Source organism: Myotis davidii, unplaced genomic scaffold, assembly GCF_000327345.1.
Source record: "Myotis davidii unplaced genomic scaffold, ASM32734v1 scaffold1203, whole genome shotgun sequence".
NCBI lineage: Eukaryota > Metazoa > Chordata > Mammalia > Chiroptera > Vespertilionidae > Myotis > Myotis davidii.
Genome location: NW_006294353.1, coordinates 205,887 through 224,931, shown reverse-complemented (window position 1 = coordinate 224,931; position 19,045 = coordinate 205,887). Strand labels below are relative to the sequence as shown.

Genomic DNA, 19,045 nt, shown 5'->3' with positions numbered 1-19,045 from the left:
TGAGGGATAAAGTTAGCTAGAGTGGTTTGCAGTGGTCACTCTTTAGGTATATATTAAACATTTTAAGTTGAATCTCTTGCAGAGTAGCTTAGCCCAGGGATATGCAAACTTTCTCTTAAGAGCTACATAATTAGTATTTCTGGATTTTAGGACCACTCAGCTCTCTATCCACGCACTCTGCATTGTAGAGCAAAAGCAGCCATAGACTGTACCAGTATGTGGTGAATGGGTGGGGCTGTGTGCTATAAAACTTCATTTACAAAACAGGCAGTGGGAAGAAATATCAGACAGACCCAAATTGACAGACATTCTACAAAATACCTGACTGTCCTCAAAACTGCCCAGGACTTGCCCTAGCAGATGTGGGTCGATGGATAGAGCGTCAGACCGCAGACTGAAGGGTCCCAGGTTCGATACTGGTCCAGGGCATGTACCTCTGTTACAGGCTCCATTCCCCTCCCTTGTCGGGGTACTTGCAGGAGGCAACCAATCGGTGTGTCTCTCTCACATAGATGTTTCTCTTTCTTAGTCTCTCCCCTTCCCTTATACTCTTTCTAAAAATCAATGGAAAAATATTCTCAGGTGAGGTTCTACAACTAATTAAATAAATAAAATATTTAAAAAATTAAAAACCTGTTAAGGTCTCAAAAGCAAGGAGAAAACTGAGGACATTCAAATAAATAAAATGTAGACTTAGTTAATAATAACATATCAATCAATAGTGGTTTATAAATCGTGACAAATGCACCATTATCATGTTAACAACAGGAGAAACTAAATGTTGGTTATATAGGCATTTGCTGTAATATTCTTATAACTTCCCTGTAAATCTAAAAAGTTTATTTTTTAAAAAAAAAAAAGGCGTCAAGCCTGATTTGTTCAACAGGTTTGAGGACCCCCAGCTTAGACAAGCTCTCACTGCCTCAGTGAGGTGTGTAAAGCGAATCTCAGACAGGTGAGGTCATGGCAAACTGAACTCTAACCTAGCGCACCTTTGCCTTCTGCTGCTTCCCCATTTCAGTCACCAGCGCCATCTCCAGCCGTCTTTGGTCTTTCCTCGCTGTCACCATATCCTGTTGCTTCTTCCTCTGAAATGTTTTCTACCGCCGGCTGCGTTCTGGCCACAAGGCCCTCCTGATGTGTACAGGTGATAGCGTCCTGCGGCCGGGGTGGTGTCCAGAGCACCAGTTTGCTGACCGGGCCCTCATTAGGAGGCAGTGCAGTCCCTTGCAGAGAGCTCAGCCTCCGACCTCAGTTTCCCTGCCTCCCTAATGAGCCGACAAACCCTTGCTTCTCGGGGCTGGGAGGAGGCAAAGCCAAGAGGCAAGCTCTCAGCAATGATTTATTCTCCTGTGCCTGTTTCTGCATCATCACGGAGACCTGGTTTCTCCTCCCTCAGCCCTTCGCCTTACTGTGCTTGGCAGAACAAGGCCATCGCGCGGCCGATGGGGATTAGACCTGCCTGGGATCGGGGTGCAAGCGGGAAGCAGCTGATCTTGGTGAAGCCCTGGAGTACGAAAGTTTCCCATCTCAGGGCTAAGCATTAGGAAAGCGTCGGATTAAACTAAGTATGCCAAGAACAAAGCTCTTGGCTTGCCCAGCCTCTGACTATCTTGACCCGCACTTCAGATGTTCAAGGAGGAGGGAGTGGTGTAAGTAGACATCCTTGTGCCTTATTTCTCCCCAAAGAGACTTCACACCCATAATACACCTTAGAGCAATAGTTTACACCCTTCCAGGAATCACAAGAACCTCCTCTATCTCTGGTTTAAGAATTTAGATTTCTCGGCATTTCCAGAAATTCTACAAGTCTGGGGCGGGGGTCAAGACTGTATTTTAATAAGCCCCCACAGCCTCCACTTGATTCTCAACCTTTTTTTTTTTAATCTTTATTGTTGAAAATATTACCTATGTCCCCCTCCCCCATTGATCTCTTCTAGCCACGCCCCCCACCCCCACGCATGGCCTTCACCACACTATTGTCTATGACCATGGGTTATGCATACATGCATGCAAGTTCTTTTGTTGATCTCACACGCCCCCGCCTTCCCTCTGAGATTCCATAGTCTGTCCCATGCTTCTATGTCTCTGAATCTGTTTTGTTCATCAGTCTATTTTGTTCATGAGATTCTACATCTGAGTGAGATCATGTGATGCTTGTCTTTCTGACCGTCTTCTTTCACTTAGCATAATACTCTCCAGGTCCCTCCATGCTGTTTCAAGGGGTAAGATATCCTTCTTTTTTACTGCTGCATAGCATTCCATGGTATAATTGTACCACAGCTTTTTTTTTTTTAATATATTTTATTGATTTTTTACAGAGAGGAAGGGAGAGGGATAGAGAGCTAGAAACATCAATGAGAGAGAAACATCGATCAGCTGCCTCCTGCACACTCCCTACTGGGGATGCGCCCACAACCAAGGTACATGCCCTTGACTGGAATCGAACCTGGGACCTTTCAGTCTGCAGGCCGACGCTCTATCCACTGAGCCAAACCGGTCAGGGTGTACCACAGCTTTTTAATCCACTCACCTACTGGACACTTGGGCTGTTTCCAGATCTTAGCTATTGTAAATTGTGCTGCTATGAACACAGGTGGGCATACATTCTTTCTGATTGGTGCTTTGGGTTTCTTAGGATATGATATATTCCTTAGAAGTGGGATCACCGGGTCAAATGGCTATTCCATATTTAACTTTTTGAGGAAACTCCATACTGTTTATTATAATGGCTGCACCAGTCTGCATTCCCTCCATCAGTGTACTAGGGTTCCCTTTTCTCCACATCCTCACCAGCACTTGTCATTTGTTGATGGTAGCCATTCAGACAGATGTGAAGTGATACCTCGTTGTTGTTTTAATTTCCATCTCTCTAATGATCAGTGACTTTGAACATCTTTTCATATATCTCTTGGCCATCTGTATGTCCGCTTTGGAGAAGTGTCTAGTTAGTTCCTTTGCCCACTTTTTAATAGGATTGTTTGTCTTCCTTTTGTTAAGTTGCATGAATTCCTCATATATTTATCAGATGTATCATTGCCAGATATGTTCTCCCATACAGTAGGCTCCCTTTTCCTTTTGTTGATGGTTTCTTTTGCTGTGCAGAAGCTTTTAATTTTGATGTAGTCCCATTTGTCTTGTAATATAACTTGATATCTGGTATTGTGATCCGTGCAATTTTTTTGTTCTCTCTCAAGATTGCTTCAGCTATTTGGGGTCTTTTTTGGTTCCATATAAATTTTTGGAGTATCTGTTCTAGATCTGTGAAATATGCCATTGGTATTTTAATAGGGGTTGCATTGAATGTGTAGATTGCTTTGGGTAGTATGGACATTTTAATGATATTAATTCTACCAATCCATGAAGTATCTTAATTTTTTGTTGCAATGGTAAATGGGATTGTTTGTTTAGTTTCTCTTTCTGAGAATTCATTATTGGTGTATTAAAAAGCCACTGATTGCCCTAACCGGTTTGGCTCAGTAGATAGAGTGTCAGCCTCCAGATGGAATGTTCCCAGGTTCGATTCTGGTCAAGGGCACATGCGCAAGTTTTGGGCTCGATCCCCAGTAAGGGTCATGCAGGAGGCAGCCAATCAATGATTCTCTCTCATCATTGATGTCTCTTATCTCGCTCTCCCTCTCCTTTCCTCTCTGAAATCAATAAAATATATATATTTAAAGCCATCAATTTTTGGGTGTTGATTTTGTATCCTGCTACATTGCCAAATTCTTTTATTAATGTACCAGAAGGCCTTGTTTTTCTCATTATCAGCACTGGAGTCCCTGCAGTGTAGGAATTATTTAGGGAAGCAAACGTCATCCTAAGAGGAAAGATTCCATAATGAGCCACCCACTTACAGAATGAGCTCTTCACTCACTCCCGTCTTGGCTCAGCCTAAACATGGCTTATTCCTGTCCATCCACCAAAACCGGTGGGTCCTCTCTCTTGGATGCAAATCAGTTAGTTGCAAAGTGAGGTTTGAAAGTCTTGCAAAGGGTGCAGGATTTTAAGAAGTCATCCAAAATGGCCTGGAGAATTGCTCCAGCCTCCAGTCACTCAGCCACACTCAGCAGCAGAGAGGGCAGAGAGCTAATGATGGAAGGAATGAGTCCATGTGCTGCTAAGTTTAAATGGGCTCAACCCGCCTATTAAAGGAGAGGATATTCAGCTTGGCTCAGAAAGCAAGCTTCAACTCCATGCCTTATGAACAGGGCACACCTAAACTAAAGTGGTTCCAGAAGCTAAAAATAAAGGGATAGGCACAGGTGGAATAGGCAGGTAGAAACAAGTAGCAGGGCTATAATTTTGACTTGGAGAAGGTAGAAATTGGGCCTCTGAACTTTACATTTATGAATCTTCTTTGTCACAGTGCCAAAAGCCTCAATTTATACTCCAGGTATAATATTTGTCAATATTGTGTGTGTGTGTGTGTGTGTGTGTGTATACACATATATATATCCATCCCACGTTCAAAGGCTGTTAAATTGCTTTGTTTACCCATATCATCAGAAAAAAAAAAATCCCTTCTACTGTCGTGGTAAACAAACTGCTTCCCTATTTATAATGGTCTGGCCCTCTAGCAACTACAGAGCGAAATTATAGCTAATTTGCCTACAAACGTCAGGTGGTCATAATAATCTGGCCACTCAGTGTATATGCATCAAACAACATAACTATTGTCTTTACAAAGTGGAAATTATAAAAGATACCAGGAGAAACAGGTACAAACATACAGGGGAGGGTAAAATAACAATAATTAATAAGTAATAATACAAGAATAAACTCTGTTTCATGTACTCATGACTGTAAGCCTACTTTTGCTGCACTCTGTATAGCACAGGCTGGTTGAGTAGACAGCAAAAGGCAAGAATGTAAGATGGCCAAACCATGTGCTTAAGACAGATTATGTGGCCATATTACAAACCCTCCACTCTCATATGAGAATAAATCGTGGAATATTCACAAAATCCATTCCTTATAAGGTCACAGAGAAAGTATCTAGAACTTCCAAAAGTAGAAATATTACAAGCAACATTCTTAATGTGATAAAACTAGAAATTGATGTTTTTAAAGGCCCTTCCACGTGGAAATTTTTTTAAAAAGAAAAAATAAAGTTCAGTTAATAATTCTTGCATGAAAGGGGATCTACAAATCAAAATTATAGATTTCCTAAAAGTCAGTGACAAAAATAATATTATTAGCCTGACTGGAGTGGCTCAGAGCATTCACCTATGAACCAGGAAGTCACAGGTTTGATTCCTGGTCAGGGCACATGCCCAGGTTGCAGGCTCGATCCCCATTAGGGGGCATGCAGGAGGCAGCTGATCAATGATTCTCTCTCATCATTGATATTTCTATCTCTCCCTCTCCCTTCTCTCTGAAATCAATAAAAACACTTTTTTTAAAAAACCAAACACATTATTATTAGAAACCACAGGATGTATTTAAAGGAGCAATAAGAGGGCATTTCATAGCTATAATATCCATAAATATGAATAAGTGAAAGTACGTATATTAATTTTGCAACTCAAAAACCTGAGAAAAAGCACCAAACAAACCCAAAAGAGAATGATATGGGTGTGCAATGGATGAGCCCTCAAGGATTTTTATGCATTCCTTAAATATTTTTGATACAGTAAGAAGCAAGCAGGACCCTTTCCCCACTCAAAGCTAGATCTGTGTCTAATTCCTTCTATGATTCAAGCACATGGTTTCATTATAACCTAAACCAAAATTTAGGGAAATATGAGATGCAGCAACTTGTTTTATAATTGGTTTCTTTTTCTTCTTTTATTTTTTTTTTTAAGATTCCCCTGCTCCACCTCCCTCCCAACCCCCACTCTGGCACAGTTTGTCTTAAAACTTTGCCCCTTGGTAGATGTCTGCCTATTTAAAGGGTCTGGTCTTTGCCCCAGGAGTCCTCTCTGTCTGTGTTTTCAATGTTTCTGTCTATGTCTGTGTCTGATAGTTGGTACTAATCTCGATTCTGACAGAACCTGTAATAAACTGGGAGCACTAGGTGGGTGAGCATCATGTCCCATCATTACTTGGCTCCCTCCACATGCCTGCAACCCATCTGTCTGTTCATCCATTCGTCTGTCCATCCAGTTAGCCACTGGCTGTCAAGAGCCCGCTAAGTGCCCCAAGCCCCATGGGCAACCGGAAGAGAACAGAACCAGGCCAGAGGCTGGGTGTCAGCCAGGCCCTGGAGAGCCTCCATTTATTCATCTATGAGTCGGGGAGCCATGAGGTTGGGGGAGACTCCTCCACTTCCTGCCCCACTTCCTTGTCCTTACCCGGCATCTTCCCTTCCTGGAACAGGCCACCCCCTCCTAAACCCAGTGCTCCCTCTGCGCCAGCTCTGTGGAAAGCCCATCAGCTGTGTTTCTCACTTCCCCACCGCCTGTCCCCTCCAGTTCCCAGGGAGCAGGCTTCTCTGGCGATCTCTGGCTTCTTCTCAGTGCTCCAGCTATGCCCCGGGGGAGACCAGTCAGCCTGTGTGACACTCACGCCCTCGCATGCTCACCCATCATGTGTCTGAGTGTCAGCGACTTCTCTCCCAGCCCCAGCACTGCTCTGGCCCCATGGGGAGAGGGGGCCTAATTTTTCTGTAAACAGCCCGTTTGAGGGTCAGTATTTTCAGCTCTACCGGAACAGTCTCTGACACAATGACGACTCAACTGCGCTCTTTAGTCAAAAGCAGACGCAGACCATGTGTAAGCAGACGTGGCTGTATGCCCACAAAACCTTACTCGTGGACACTGAAAGCTGAATTTCATATTTACACGAGTCATAGAATATTCTTCTTTTGGTTTTTTTTTCCAAGTATTTAAAATGTCAAAAGTCACTCTTACCTCACCGGCCAAATAGAAACAACTGGCTGGCTGTCATTTGTCAGGACCCCCCTCCCCCCCAGAAGTCATTGTCTCCACACCCCCCACCCCCCGCTTCAGGAGGGCATCCTCCACATCCGCTGTGTACAGATCGTATGTGGTTGCTTCACCCTCCAACAGCAGAGTTGAGCTGTTGCAACAGAGCCCAAATATTTATTACTTGGCCCTTCATCGAACAAGTTTGCCGCCCCTGATTCACAAAGTCATTTCATCCTTCCCCTGGGAGGCAGGGGTTTTCTCCCTAATTTTACAGGAGAGGAATCCGAAACCAGTTGGTCCCAGTTAACACAGCGGACAGTAGCCTTATCCCTCCAGCCCTCCCAGGAAGGCCAGGGGTTATTTCCCGGCATTTCCACGCAGGAAAACCCCAGCCCTGACTCGATGTCCTAGGGCTATTTACCCAGCAGACAAGGTGGAGCAGATCCTCCCGTGTCCTTGGATCGCGGGCCACCTGGGCAGGGACATTACCCACACGGCCCCTTGCTCCATGCAGGCCTGGCACAGCCGTAGGACACCTCTCAGGCCTCCTCTCCCGGGTCTGACTATGGTCCATGTCCCCAGAGGGGCACCGCCTGTCAGAGGGCTTGGGCCACGCACTCCTTTATGTAGAAAGGCACCAGGAACATGGGGACACTTGGGAGAATAATTACTTGGGTTCCAAGCAATGGGGCCACATGCCAACCCCAGCTTGCAGTTGCTGCTGGGTGTCTCGTTCTCTTCCCCACCCGGCTGGACTGGGCGGCCAGGAAGTGGCGGACGATCTCGCTCTCTCCATCAGCCCCATCTTTATGATCCATGGTGGCCTAATATTTGCCAATGTTCTCTCCCAATCTCAGCCTCTCCTGGCAACATCAGTCACTCTTTCAACTCAGTGCCTGGCCCTGACCAGACACAAGAAATCTTGAAGTCCTCTGTGGCTCATGGTCTGAGGGGGAAACAGAGGCTTCACCCAGAGGTGGCATTGGAGAAGGAGGTAGCATCGAGGCCACAGGAGGTGGCAGGCGACCGAGTGGGCTGAGAGGGCTTCCAGTCTTGGCCAAAATGGACCACCAGGGCCTGTCAGAGACTCTCAGGGTAGGTGAAGTCTCTGAGGCTAGAATAGTGCCAGGCACACAACAGGTGGTCAATCAGTTGTTATCACGTGAATGAATGAATGCATATGAACCATAAACTCTTGGGAAGTGAGGTCCCTGTGGCTGGAAGATCAGGAAAACAGAGACAGCGAACCCCACAACCTAGACCAAGTCACAAGTTTCCTCCGAGAAAGGATGAGTGTAAGTAAATCTGGAGATGATGTTATGCCAGGGTTGGCCATGTCAGCCTGGCTGGAAGGACCACCATGCATGGCCAGGCTAGGGAACTTCTCTCCAGGAAATCCTGACCCAGGGCTCACCTGTCAACATGGGAGATGGGCGATTGAGGTTGCCTTTTTAGCTCATTCCACAGGGCTCTGGGTTCTGACATCTGAAAACAAAACGTTATTTGCCTAATGCGATCTGATTCAAGGCTTGTTCCGATGGCCAGGCTAGGGAACCTTCTCTCCAGGAATCCCTGACCCAGGGCTCACCTGTCAACATGGGAGATGGGCGATTGAGGTTGCCTTTTTAGCTCATTCCACAGGGCTCTGGGTTCTGACATCAGAAAACAAAACGTTATTTGCCTAATGCGATCTGATTCAAGGCTTGTTCCGTTTTTGGGTTGGATGCGCCAGAGGCCAGGTATGAACTCAGAGGGATTGGGCCAGGGTGGACAGGCACCCTGAAAAGTCCTAGGCCAGTTTGCCCGACTCCAGGCACTAAGAATGGGTCTGAAGAAGGAGCCCAGGCCTCAGGTACTGAGAGTCGGACAGGCCGGGCATAATCTGGGAATGGGAGCCCGGGGCCACATCAACCACCTGCTCTCAGACTTCAGGGAGGTTGGCTGACCTCTGCACCTCAGTTTCCTCATCTAAAATGGGAATGGCGCGTCTGTGTGTGTCTTAGAGGAGAAAAGCCCACAGTGAGCCTGAGGTGGGGCCAGTACATACCATAGTCATTGTATGATGTTATCATTTTTTTTTCAATTGAATTTATTGGGGTGACATTGGTTAATAATAGCATACAGGTTTCAGGTGCACACTTCTACAATACATTATCTGTACATCATCACCATTCTTCTTAAAATATTTATCATGCATCCCAACCGAGAAAAGAGCCATCCTGTTTACATAGAATATGCACGTTCTAGAAATTTCTGGCTAGGTAGGATGCTCAATCATGAATGTCTCCAGCTTTAAAAACTTTTTTGACTCAAAAGAAGAACCTCAGAGACAGGGGCAGTTGGAAGACCACCAGACAGCCCCTGCCCTGTTGTCAGCATCTCTGGCAGAGTGGGAACCACCTGTCCAGCACACAGTGCCCCCCGGGTCCTGGCCTGCTCTGCCCTGCCAGAGGACAGTGCGTTAAACCATGACCGGAGTGCAAGGTTGAATTATAGGGTTATCTCGTTATGTTTTTTCTTCTGTGCGGTAAACTTTTAGTGTAGCTCTACATATTTTTCCCAAAGTGTATGCTTGTATTAGAAATGTGTGTTTTATGTTATAAAAGGGGAAAATGTGTTTGCAAGAATGCCCAGACCTTTCCTGCAAAATCCAGGGCGGGTCGGGTTTTCTGGCCTGGTGGGCAATGGCATAAGCATGTGGCCTCCCCAGACCCAAGGCCAGATTACATCGCATCACTGTTGGCACCCGATTCCCGCTTCCTCCCTCCTGTCCACCCCCAGTCTCACATGACCCACCAGGCACACCAGCCGCTCTGGTGCGTGGAGGCCATCCCTGCAAGTGCTCCTGGCCAGCCCAGGAGCAGCCACACAATAGCTCCCCTCGAAGGCCAGGCCAGCGTTGTTTCCTCCTCCTCGGATGTATAATAGCACCAACCGGATATTTTTAGATCGGCTTTGAAAAGTCGCAGTGTGCTGAGACCACATACCAGACGCATGAAGTCACCCAGGCCCCGCACTGGTAATTGCAGAACCAGAGAGCAAGCGGGCCCCACATCCCCAAAACGTTCCCTCTTGTCCCCAGGATGCCAGGCCTGGCTGTTTCCTTAGAAATCGCCACGATGACTTGTCCCACGTTCAAAAAGAACCACTGTGGCTCTTCAGGGTGCGAATGTGCATGTCTGGGCTGCCTGGTGGCAGGCCCTGGACCTGGGTGCTGACAGGATCCCGGCAGAGAGAGAGGCCCGTTGCTCCAGGAAGGAGCCCACGCGGGACTGGGCACTGCTTCGCCATCTGCTTGTAGTTAGGACAGGCAGGACTCTGCAGGCTCACCCATAGGAGTTCATTTTAACACAGAGCAGGCCTGTTCTCAGCTCAGATGCCACCCCGCAGGCTCTGGTAAGGCTGGAATGGAAGGAGATAGAGCCGCTGTCTGCATTTCCAGGAGCGGTGCCTTGAGGACCCACAGGCTTTGCCCGAAACAACAAACATAGTTCTAAGTCTGAACTTAGGCGAAACTGGAGAGTAAACCTAGAAAGACAGTTTTCTTCCCCAGAGGAGCCCTCAGCACTACAGCAGACGTGGGGGCCCTCATAACCGGGAGCGGGGGGGGAGTCCAGTGAGGCTCAGACCACCTGGCCGTGCAAACCCCTTGTACTTGCATCTGTGTGTAGCAGTGCTGCTCAGCCTGGGTGACTCAGCCACCTCTGGGGGCATTTTTGGTTGTCCTATATGCACTGATATCTAGCAGGTAGAAACCAGGGGCACTGCTCAATATCCGACAGTGCCCAGGAGGGCCTAAGTGTCAGCAGTGCCCAGGTCAGGAGCCCGCTAGGTTCCAGACACTTGGGAGAGAAGGGCAGACCCAGGGCTGGTGCACAGCTGCTGGCCAACAGCTTGGTCACATGCGTCAGGACCTGGTGACAAGCCCCAGTGTGTAATCAGTCCCACCAAAGATTTTGTCAAAACCCACCCGGTGATGAACCCTGAGATAGCGATTGTGAAGAAGTGGGTTGGGCTCTGTGGCTGCTGTCTGACTCAGGAAAGCGCCTTCTCAGGCTGGGTTGCACTTGGAAAGGCCACTGGAGCCCCCCCAAAGCACCCCACCCTGAGCCACCCCCCTTCAAAGTATGGGGCCAGGTCACTTCTCTGGGGCCTCCCTTTCATTGTCACTCTCCTACTTGATGACTTACTTGGCTGTTGACTCGGGTTTTACAGGGAAGTCTGTTGCCCAGGTCTGGAGCTCCTGGAGCATTGGGGCAGGAAATCGCTCATCCTGTGACCCCATCAGCCAGGAGCATGACTGGTCTCCCGTCCTGCCTCAAGCTGTGCTGAATGGAGCCATTCTCCAAGGAAATGTGCTAGGCCTTCCCACAGATGCTTTTTTATGGGCTTTCTGCCTCAGGCTGCCCCATTAGGAGCTCCGATCGATAATCCACCTGCATCCATCCCTTGCAGAATGAGGCCTTCAAGAAAATCCAGTCTCCTCTCCATGTCAGCACATCTCCTTGTTCTGTGAGCCTGCAAGTCTGGCTGCCTCTCCCCACCCTGCCCTTGACCACCTGCCCCACCAGCAGACCTTGCAGTGGCCTTGCCCTCTTCTCCCTGCCGCCCTTGCCCACAGTCAGCTCCCCATACAGCTCAGCCTCCTCAAATGGGAATATTGTCAGTTTGACACCCTTCTCACTGCCACCAAGCTTACCCCATCTGACTCTGGGGTGTTACCCCCATCATTATCCCTTCCCCAGCCCCACCTCTGCCAGCCTCCCTCTCCCTGAAACAGTGAACCCCACTCCCAAGCATCTTCCCTACCCTGTGTTCCCTCAAGGCTCTATCATGTCCTCTCTGTGTCTGTTTACCCCTCGGGGGACAGTGGGTCCCGTGTGGGAAGGGGGCAGTCTGGGAACCTAGGCAGGGGGGAGGGTATGTTCCTATTTGTTATATGGGTGGTGGTCCCATGGGAGGCTCCAGGGGGACCCCACTGGATTGCAGGCTCCGTGCACTATGCATACTTTCCTCTTTATTTTGGGAATGCAGCCCTGATTTATGCCACAACCTGGGAGAACCCCAAAAACATCATGCTGAGTGAAAACAGACACAAAAGACCACAGAGGGTATGCCCCACTTAGTGGAGACAGAAAGCAGATTAGAGGTTGCCAGGGATGAGGAGAGGAATTATGGGGAGTGACTCCTGATGGGATTTCCTTTGAGGGTGGTGAATGTTCTAGAACTAGGTAGAGGTGACAACATTCTGCATCCTGTACAACATTCTGCATGTCCTAAATGCCACTGAATTCTTCACTTGAAAACGGTTAGTTTTATGTTGTGTCAATTTTACCCCAATTTTTAAAAACTTGCTGTGAACTGCTTGTCATCCCACAGAATTGCTGGATCCCTCCAGGGTGGGACCTGTCCTCACCCCTGCTCCCTCACATCCAGCCTGGTGCCCTCCTGGAGCCCAGAGCTCATATCTTACCAGGGCCTGGCAGATTCCTTCTGGAAGGAGCCAGACAGTAAATGTTTTTGGCTTTGCAGGCCAGATGGTCTCTATCTCAGCCACCCTGCCTTCGCAGCTCAGAAGCAGCCGCGGACAATCCGTTAATGAATAGGCTGACTGCGTGCCAGGAAAACCTCATTTATGGGCACTGAGTCGTGAATAGAATTTTCGCATGTCAGAAAACACTACTCTTCTTTGGGTTGTTTTTAAAGCCATTTACAAATGTGAAAACCACTCTTGCCTGTAGGCAATACAAAAACATGCAGCAGACTGGAGTATGCTGTCTGAACAATTATGACTGGGAAAGAATTCCAATGATTGTAATTTTTAACGTCCGACACTTAAATCTTTAGCTTCTCCCACAATCCAAACATGGAGATAACGGGTGAGTACATTGGAGCGCACCTGGACCGCACAACTTTGTTCTCTAGCTGTCACCTGGGCCACTGAGTGACTTCCAACACGCAGGTGTCCGCGATGCCCAGAGGGAGCTCTGCGGCTCCAGCCTGAGGCCTGTAGGAACTTCATCCTCACCACCTGAAAACTTATTTTTGTTTTCCTCGCAGGCTTTTGGAAACGCCAAAACAGCCCACAACAACAATTCGAGTCGATTTGGAAAATTCATCCAGGTCAACTACCTAGAGAGTGGCATCGTGAGAGGGTGAGTTGACAGCCACTTGTACTGTGCACTTCAGCCTTAGTGTGGGATCCTGGGCAACCCAGCAGCGGGGAGCCAGCCCAAGAGCTACATTTGTGAATCCCACAGGAAGCCAGTGAGATTTTAAGTCCTTGATGTGAAGATCTGAGCATTGGTCAAGGTGGGAAGTGAAGGTGTGGGAGGGTAGCACTTTGGTAACTGACCCTGTCGGCCCCAGGGCATTGAGTGTGGGTTCAGGCACCAAGGGAGTAAGTGCAATGAACTGTAGGTACTAGTGTGGTGGGGTTTGCCAAGAACAGGCAAGGACAGACCAACCTGTTTCTTGGTATTGATGAGGTTTCTAATTCAGTCGGTCTGGGATGCCGTAGGCAGAGTCACTGTGGATTCTGGCACTTGCCAAATGTGTCTCTTTAGCCAGAAGTATATGTGATCTTGGATAGCAAAATGAGGCAGTTGTTCAGAGAAGGGTGGATGGATGGATGGATGGATGGATGAATGGGTAGGCAGTAACTGGATTGTGAAATTGTTTGCCTGGTGGAAGTTAAAATAGACCAACATTTTGTGCCAGAAATGTGAGTTCTTTAGGTGGGGACATAGTTACTTCAACTAAATGTAACACTGAAATTGTGCTTACTTGTGCTCTGGGCACTGGTTATGCCTATGAAACTATCTGGCAGCATTGTGTAATGAATTAATGTTATAAAGAATTACATATTTTGTTATAGTTTTTAAGCCATAGCATCAGCATTAACCTATGAACCAGAAGGTCACTATTCAATTCCCTGTTAGGGCACAGGCCTGGGTTGCGGGCTCCATCCCAGTAGGGGATATGCAAGATGCAGCCCATCCATGATTCTCTCTCATCATTGATGCTCCTATCTCTCCCTCTCCCTTCCTCTCTGAAATCAATAAGAATATATTTTTTAAAAAATTAAAAATGTATATTCTGTATAGTTTCCATTGTTAAACAAAATTTAATTGTGATTTAATACTGTGTAGTGTTTTGGGGTTGGTTTTTTTGTTTGTTTGTCTAATCCTCACTGGAGGATGAAGCAGAGAGAGAGAGAGAGAGAGAGAAAGAGAGAGAAGAAAGAAACATTGATGTGAGAGAGAAACATCAATTGTTTGCCTCTAGAATGTGCCCAAACCAGGCCATGGATGGAACCTGCAACCCAGGAATGTGCCCTTGACAGGGAGTCGAACCCACAACCCTTCGGTTTGCAGGCCAGTGCTCTAACCACTGAACACACTGGCCAGGGTTGGGGTTGTTTTTATATGCAAAGATTTTATGAGCCAGTAAAACTATTTCAAAGTAAAAGAAAAAGAGCCAGTTCAGCACAGTCCATTGCCTGGAATCCTCCTCCACATCAAAATCTGGTGTGAGGGTCTGTGGTGACAGTGGAAAGATTTCAGGTGATGCTCTAAACCAGCGGTCGTCAACCTTGCGGACCTCATGGACCACCAGTTGGCAACCGCTGCTCTAAACAGCAGGGTGAGAAGCCCTGGATGTTAGAGGTGGGGAGACCTGAGCACTAGGCTCCTGGAGGCCGAGCAAAGGCACCAGCACTTCAGGAGAAGAGTGGCCCTCAAATGTGGCGGGGACTGGGGCGGGATTTCAATCTAGGTTCTCCTGTTAGTCTACCTGACTGGTGATCATTCCAATCAATGTTCATACTGAAAATGTAATAGGAGTCCGGCTGGCATGGCTCAGTGGTTGAGCGTTGACCTATAGACAAGGAAGTCACGGTTCGGTTCCCGGTCAGAGCACATGTCCAGGTTGCAGGCTCTATCCCCAGTGTGGGGTGTGCAGGAGGCAGCCGATCAGTGCTTCTCTCTCATCATTGATATTTCTATCTTTCTCTCCCTCTCACTTCCTCTCTGAAATCAATAAAAATATATATTTTTAAAAATCTAATATTGTTGCTAATCCTTCAGCCCCTGGTTTCTTTCCTTTTTCCTGCTGCCCAAGCTCTGACAGAGTGGTGTGGATGAGAGGCCCTCAATAAATGGTCTACTCTGCTCCCCAGTCCTCAGGGGTGCTCAGCAGCTGGTGATTCTTCCCACCTCCTCAGATCCCCTCCCAAGCCGTGCAAAGGTCCCTCCCTGAGCACTGCTGGGCTCCAGCTTGGCACCTTCATGGGCACCACCACTACCCACAGGGTATGTGCCCCAATTAATCAGAGACTTCTGGAGCCACCCACTTGCTCCACAGTCCTCACCTTTTCTCCACAAAGACCCTCACTCCTGATTTAAAGGGGTTTTTTCTTGCACATTTGCCAGAGTATCTGAATGGGCAGAAAACATAGACACATACTAATTGTACAGTTACAGGGGCTCCCTTGGGGAAAGCAGACGTGCCGACAGGCTGCCTCATGTTTGCCTGGGTCCTGGGCTGGCTCTACAGGCCTTAGGCTGGACGCCAGAGCCTTTGCTCCCAGTGGCACTGTTTTCCCCCACCTGCCCCCTAGCTCTCTCCTTCGCATGGTCTCCATTTGGTGACCTGTGGTTGCGGTAACAAAGCACCACAAACCGGTGGCTTACATCAACAAGAATTTCTTCTCTCTTGGTTCCGGAGGCCAGAAGTCTGAAATCAAGGTGTCTGGCAGGGCCCCGCCTCCTCTGGAGGCTGTCGGAGAGGATCCTCTCTGCCTCTTGCAGCTTCTGGCGGCCCCCGGCTTCCTTGGCTTGTGCCTGCATCACTCCAGTCTCTGTCTCCATCTTCACACAGCCTTCCCCTCGGTGTCTGTGTGTCCTCTTCTGTCTTTTCGGACAGACATTTGTCATTGGGTTTAGTACCCATGGAGATAATCCTGGATAATCTTACCTTGAGATCCTTCACTTGATTGCATCTGCAAAGACTTTTTCCAAATAAGATTCCAGTCACAGGTTCCAAGCGTATACGTGTATCTTCTGGGGGCTACCATGTGACCCAGCAAGGGTTGGCCATAACCAAAGAGCCCAGCCACTGCAGGCACCCATCAAGCTCGGGCCAGTGGCCCTGAGTAGCCGGTCTCATAGACTAGCTTTGGAGAGTCATATCTGTGGTCTTGAATTCAGGAAAGGAAGTCCCCTCCTGGCCCACGACCATGGCCTGCCCACACTCTGAGGAGGGAGGTGTACTTCCCGTCCAGGGAGCTGCTCACAAGGATCGGTCGCAGACCTTGTTCTGCTTTTGGGCAGGTGACACTTCTTGATGCCATTTCCTGCCGAGGCTAAGGGTCAAGGTCAATCCAAGCCTCCCCCCAGTTCTCCAGTTTGTAAGGCCTAGCCTTCCTGTGGGTTCAAGGCCTCAGTGCCGGGGGATTCCTGGCTACCTACTCACCGCCATAGGTACCTGGGTCTCCAAGACGATCAGAAGAAAGAGGCTGCCCTATCGGGTTTGGCTTAGTGGACAGAGCGCCAGCCTGCGGACAGAGGTCCTGGGTTCAATTTCAGTCAAGAGCATGTATCTTAATTGCAGGCTCCTCACCAACCCTGCTGGTCAAGGTGCGTGCAGGAGGCAACCAATCAATGTGTTTCTCTCACATCGATGTTTCTCTCTTCCACTCTCTCTAAAAATCAATGGAAAAATAGCCTCCAGTGAGGATTAACAAAAAAAAACAAGAAGGAAGAGGCTGTTGTCAATGAAATGACAGCTCGCTTCTGGGAGGGGTTGCCATTCTCCCCCATCTGCTGACACAGTCCCGGAAATTGGCCACAGGTTGAAATTCCAACAGTCGTCTGATTCTGGAACCAGAGCAGCCTCCCGTGCCAGGAAAACAAACTGCTGCTCACCAGAATAGTTACCAGCCAGGGGCAGGGATAGAAGAAAACGAGGGTTTGGAAGAAGAGAGAACACAGGCCATGCCCTTGGAAACCCACTCGTGCATGGAGTAGGCGTGTGTTGTTCAAGGCCGCACACAGACGACTGCCATCCTGGAGGGACAGGCCAGCTGACCCAGCAAGTGATGGACCAGGGGCCCGGCCCTGCCACCCCCGGGGCCCCGGCTGCCTCTCCTGTAATTAGGACGGGCTCGGGTGAAGTTGGCCCCCATACCCGCCCGGCTCCCTTACTTGGTAATAGTGGATCCCGTAAGAGACAGGCCCCTCCGACCCCAGTGGGTGTGGAGGCAGCAGGGCCCATGCCAGGCTCAGGTCCCTGCTGGGCCACCTCCCTCCTGTGGGGTCCCCAACAGCGTGTAGCCTCTCCAATTTTAGTACCTCATTCATTAACAGGAGCCCCAGTGCCCACCTCGAAGGGATGGGAGGAGTCAGTGTGTTAAATCCTATGAAACAGTGCCTGGAACGTTTGCCATCACTACTCTTAGTGCTGATAGTGTGGCTGCAGAGGTGCCCGGTCCCTGCCACGGCACCCACATAGCCTCATGGATCCATGTCCATCAGATGTCCATCAGATGGCTAACAAAATGTGGTGTGTCCACATATGTAAAATATTATTCAGCCATAAGGAGGAATGAATGCTGCATGCTACAATGTGAATCAGCCTCAGAATCACTGGGCTGAGTGAGAGAAGGCAGACACAGTATACATACTGAATGATTCTATTTCTTTAAAATTCTAGAAAATCCAAACTAATCTAAAGTAGGGCTGGTCGGTGGCTGCTTGGGGATGAGGAGTGGGGAGGAATGATACAGGGGCCAAGAAAATTTTTCTGGGTGGTGGATGTGTTCACTATCTTGATCATGGTGGTGGGTTTCATGGGTGTTTGCATTTGTCACAGCTCATCAAAGGGCACACTTTAACCGTTTGGCTGCTGACGTATTTTTTCAGACATGTGCCAAAACTGCGGCACTAATTGCGTGTGTATGGGAAAAAATGTAAAACACTTTTTATACAATAAACTCACTTGTATTGCTTTGCAACAACAAAAATTAAAAAATACCAATTGTTTACATAAATTTGTTTTAAATAAGAAGAGCGCGATAGCGCTCCTTAGCAGTCAAACGGTTAGGTTCATTGTGCATCGATTACTCTTAATAAAGCTGCTTTAACATGATATGGGCCCTGGCCCGGTGGCTCGGTTGGTTGGAGCGTCTTTCCCTCTCTCTTCCACCACTCTCCCTAAAAATCAATGGAAAAATATCCTCAGGTTAGGATTAACAAAAAAAAATTTTTAAAAATTTTTAAAAAAATCAAACCCTGGTTGTGGGTTTGATTCCTGGTCAGGGCACATACCTAGCTTGCAAGCACATACAATTGATGTTTCTCTCACATTGATGTTTCTTTCCCACTCACTCCCCCCCTGCCGCCCCACTCCTCTCTCTATAAAATAAAAAAGTAAGAAAAACATACCTTTGCGGGGAGATTTAAAATAAATAAATAAAGGACCCAGTCAAAGCTTATCACATTGTGCCCTAACCGGTTTGACTCAGTGGATGGAGCATCGGCCTGCGGACTGGAGGGTCCCAGGTTCAATTCCGGTCAAGGTCATGTACCTTGGTTGCGGGCACATCCCCAGTAGGGAGTGTGCAGGAGGTGGCTGATCAATGTTTCTTTCTCATCGATGTTTCTGACTCTCTATCCCTCTCCCTTCCTCTCTGTAAAAAATCAATAAAATATATTTTTTAAAAAACTTATCACATTGTACCCTTTGTGTACCATTTATTCAATTAAGCTGTAAAAAGAATAGAAAAATGAATTTGTTATCATCTTATATGTAGATTATGAATTGGAGAAACATTTAATTGCTAGGGAGCTGGTGGAAGCAGGGGAGAGCTTCCTGAAACATCCAAGCTCACAGGGCAGTCACTCCAGTCCTGCCTCCCTGGAGGAGGGTTCCCCATGATGCCACTGGGCTTCTGTGATCTGGTCTGGGGAGAAGTGGCTGGCCCAAGTTCCTTTTTTTTAATTTTTTTTTTGTTAATCCTCACCCGAGGATATTTTTCCGTTGATTTTTAGGGAGAGTGGTGGAAGAGAGAGAGAAAGACAGAAACATTGATGTCACAAGAAACATATCGTTTGGTTGCCTCCTGCACAAGCCCTGACCAGGGCCCAGCCTGGGGAGGAGACTGCAACCAAGGG

General features: G+C 48.0%; 1 protein-coding gene across 8 annotated transcripts in view; it reads left to right on the top strand.

Moving 5' to 3' along the window:
* MYO9B (myosin IXB) overlaps window positions 1–19,045 on the top strand; it is an 83,768-nt gene that overhangs the window by 14,118 nt on the left and 50,605 nt on the right. For all 8 annotated transcript variants that reach the window (XM_006768431.2, XM_006768427.2, XM_015567003.1 and 5 more), the window contains exon 2: window positions 12,933–13,027. In XM_006768431.2, coding sequence (XP_006768494.1) covers window positions 12,933–13,027 — 95 coding nt within the window. The remainder of the gene's footprint in view (window positions 1–12,932; window positions 13,028–19,045) is intronic.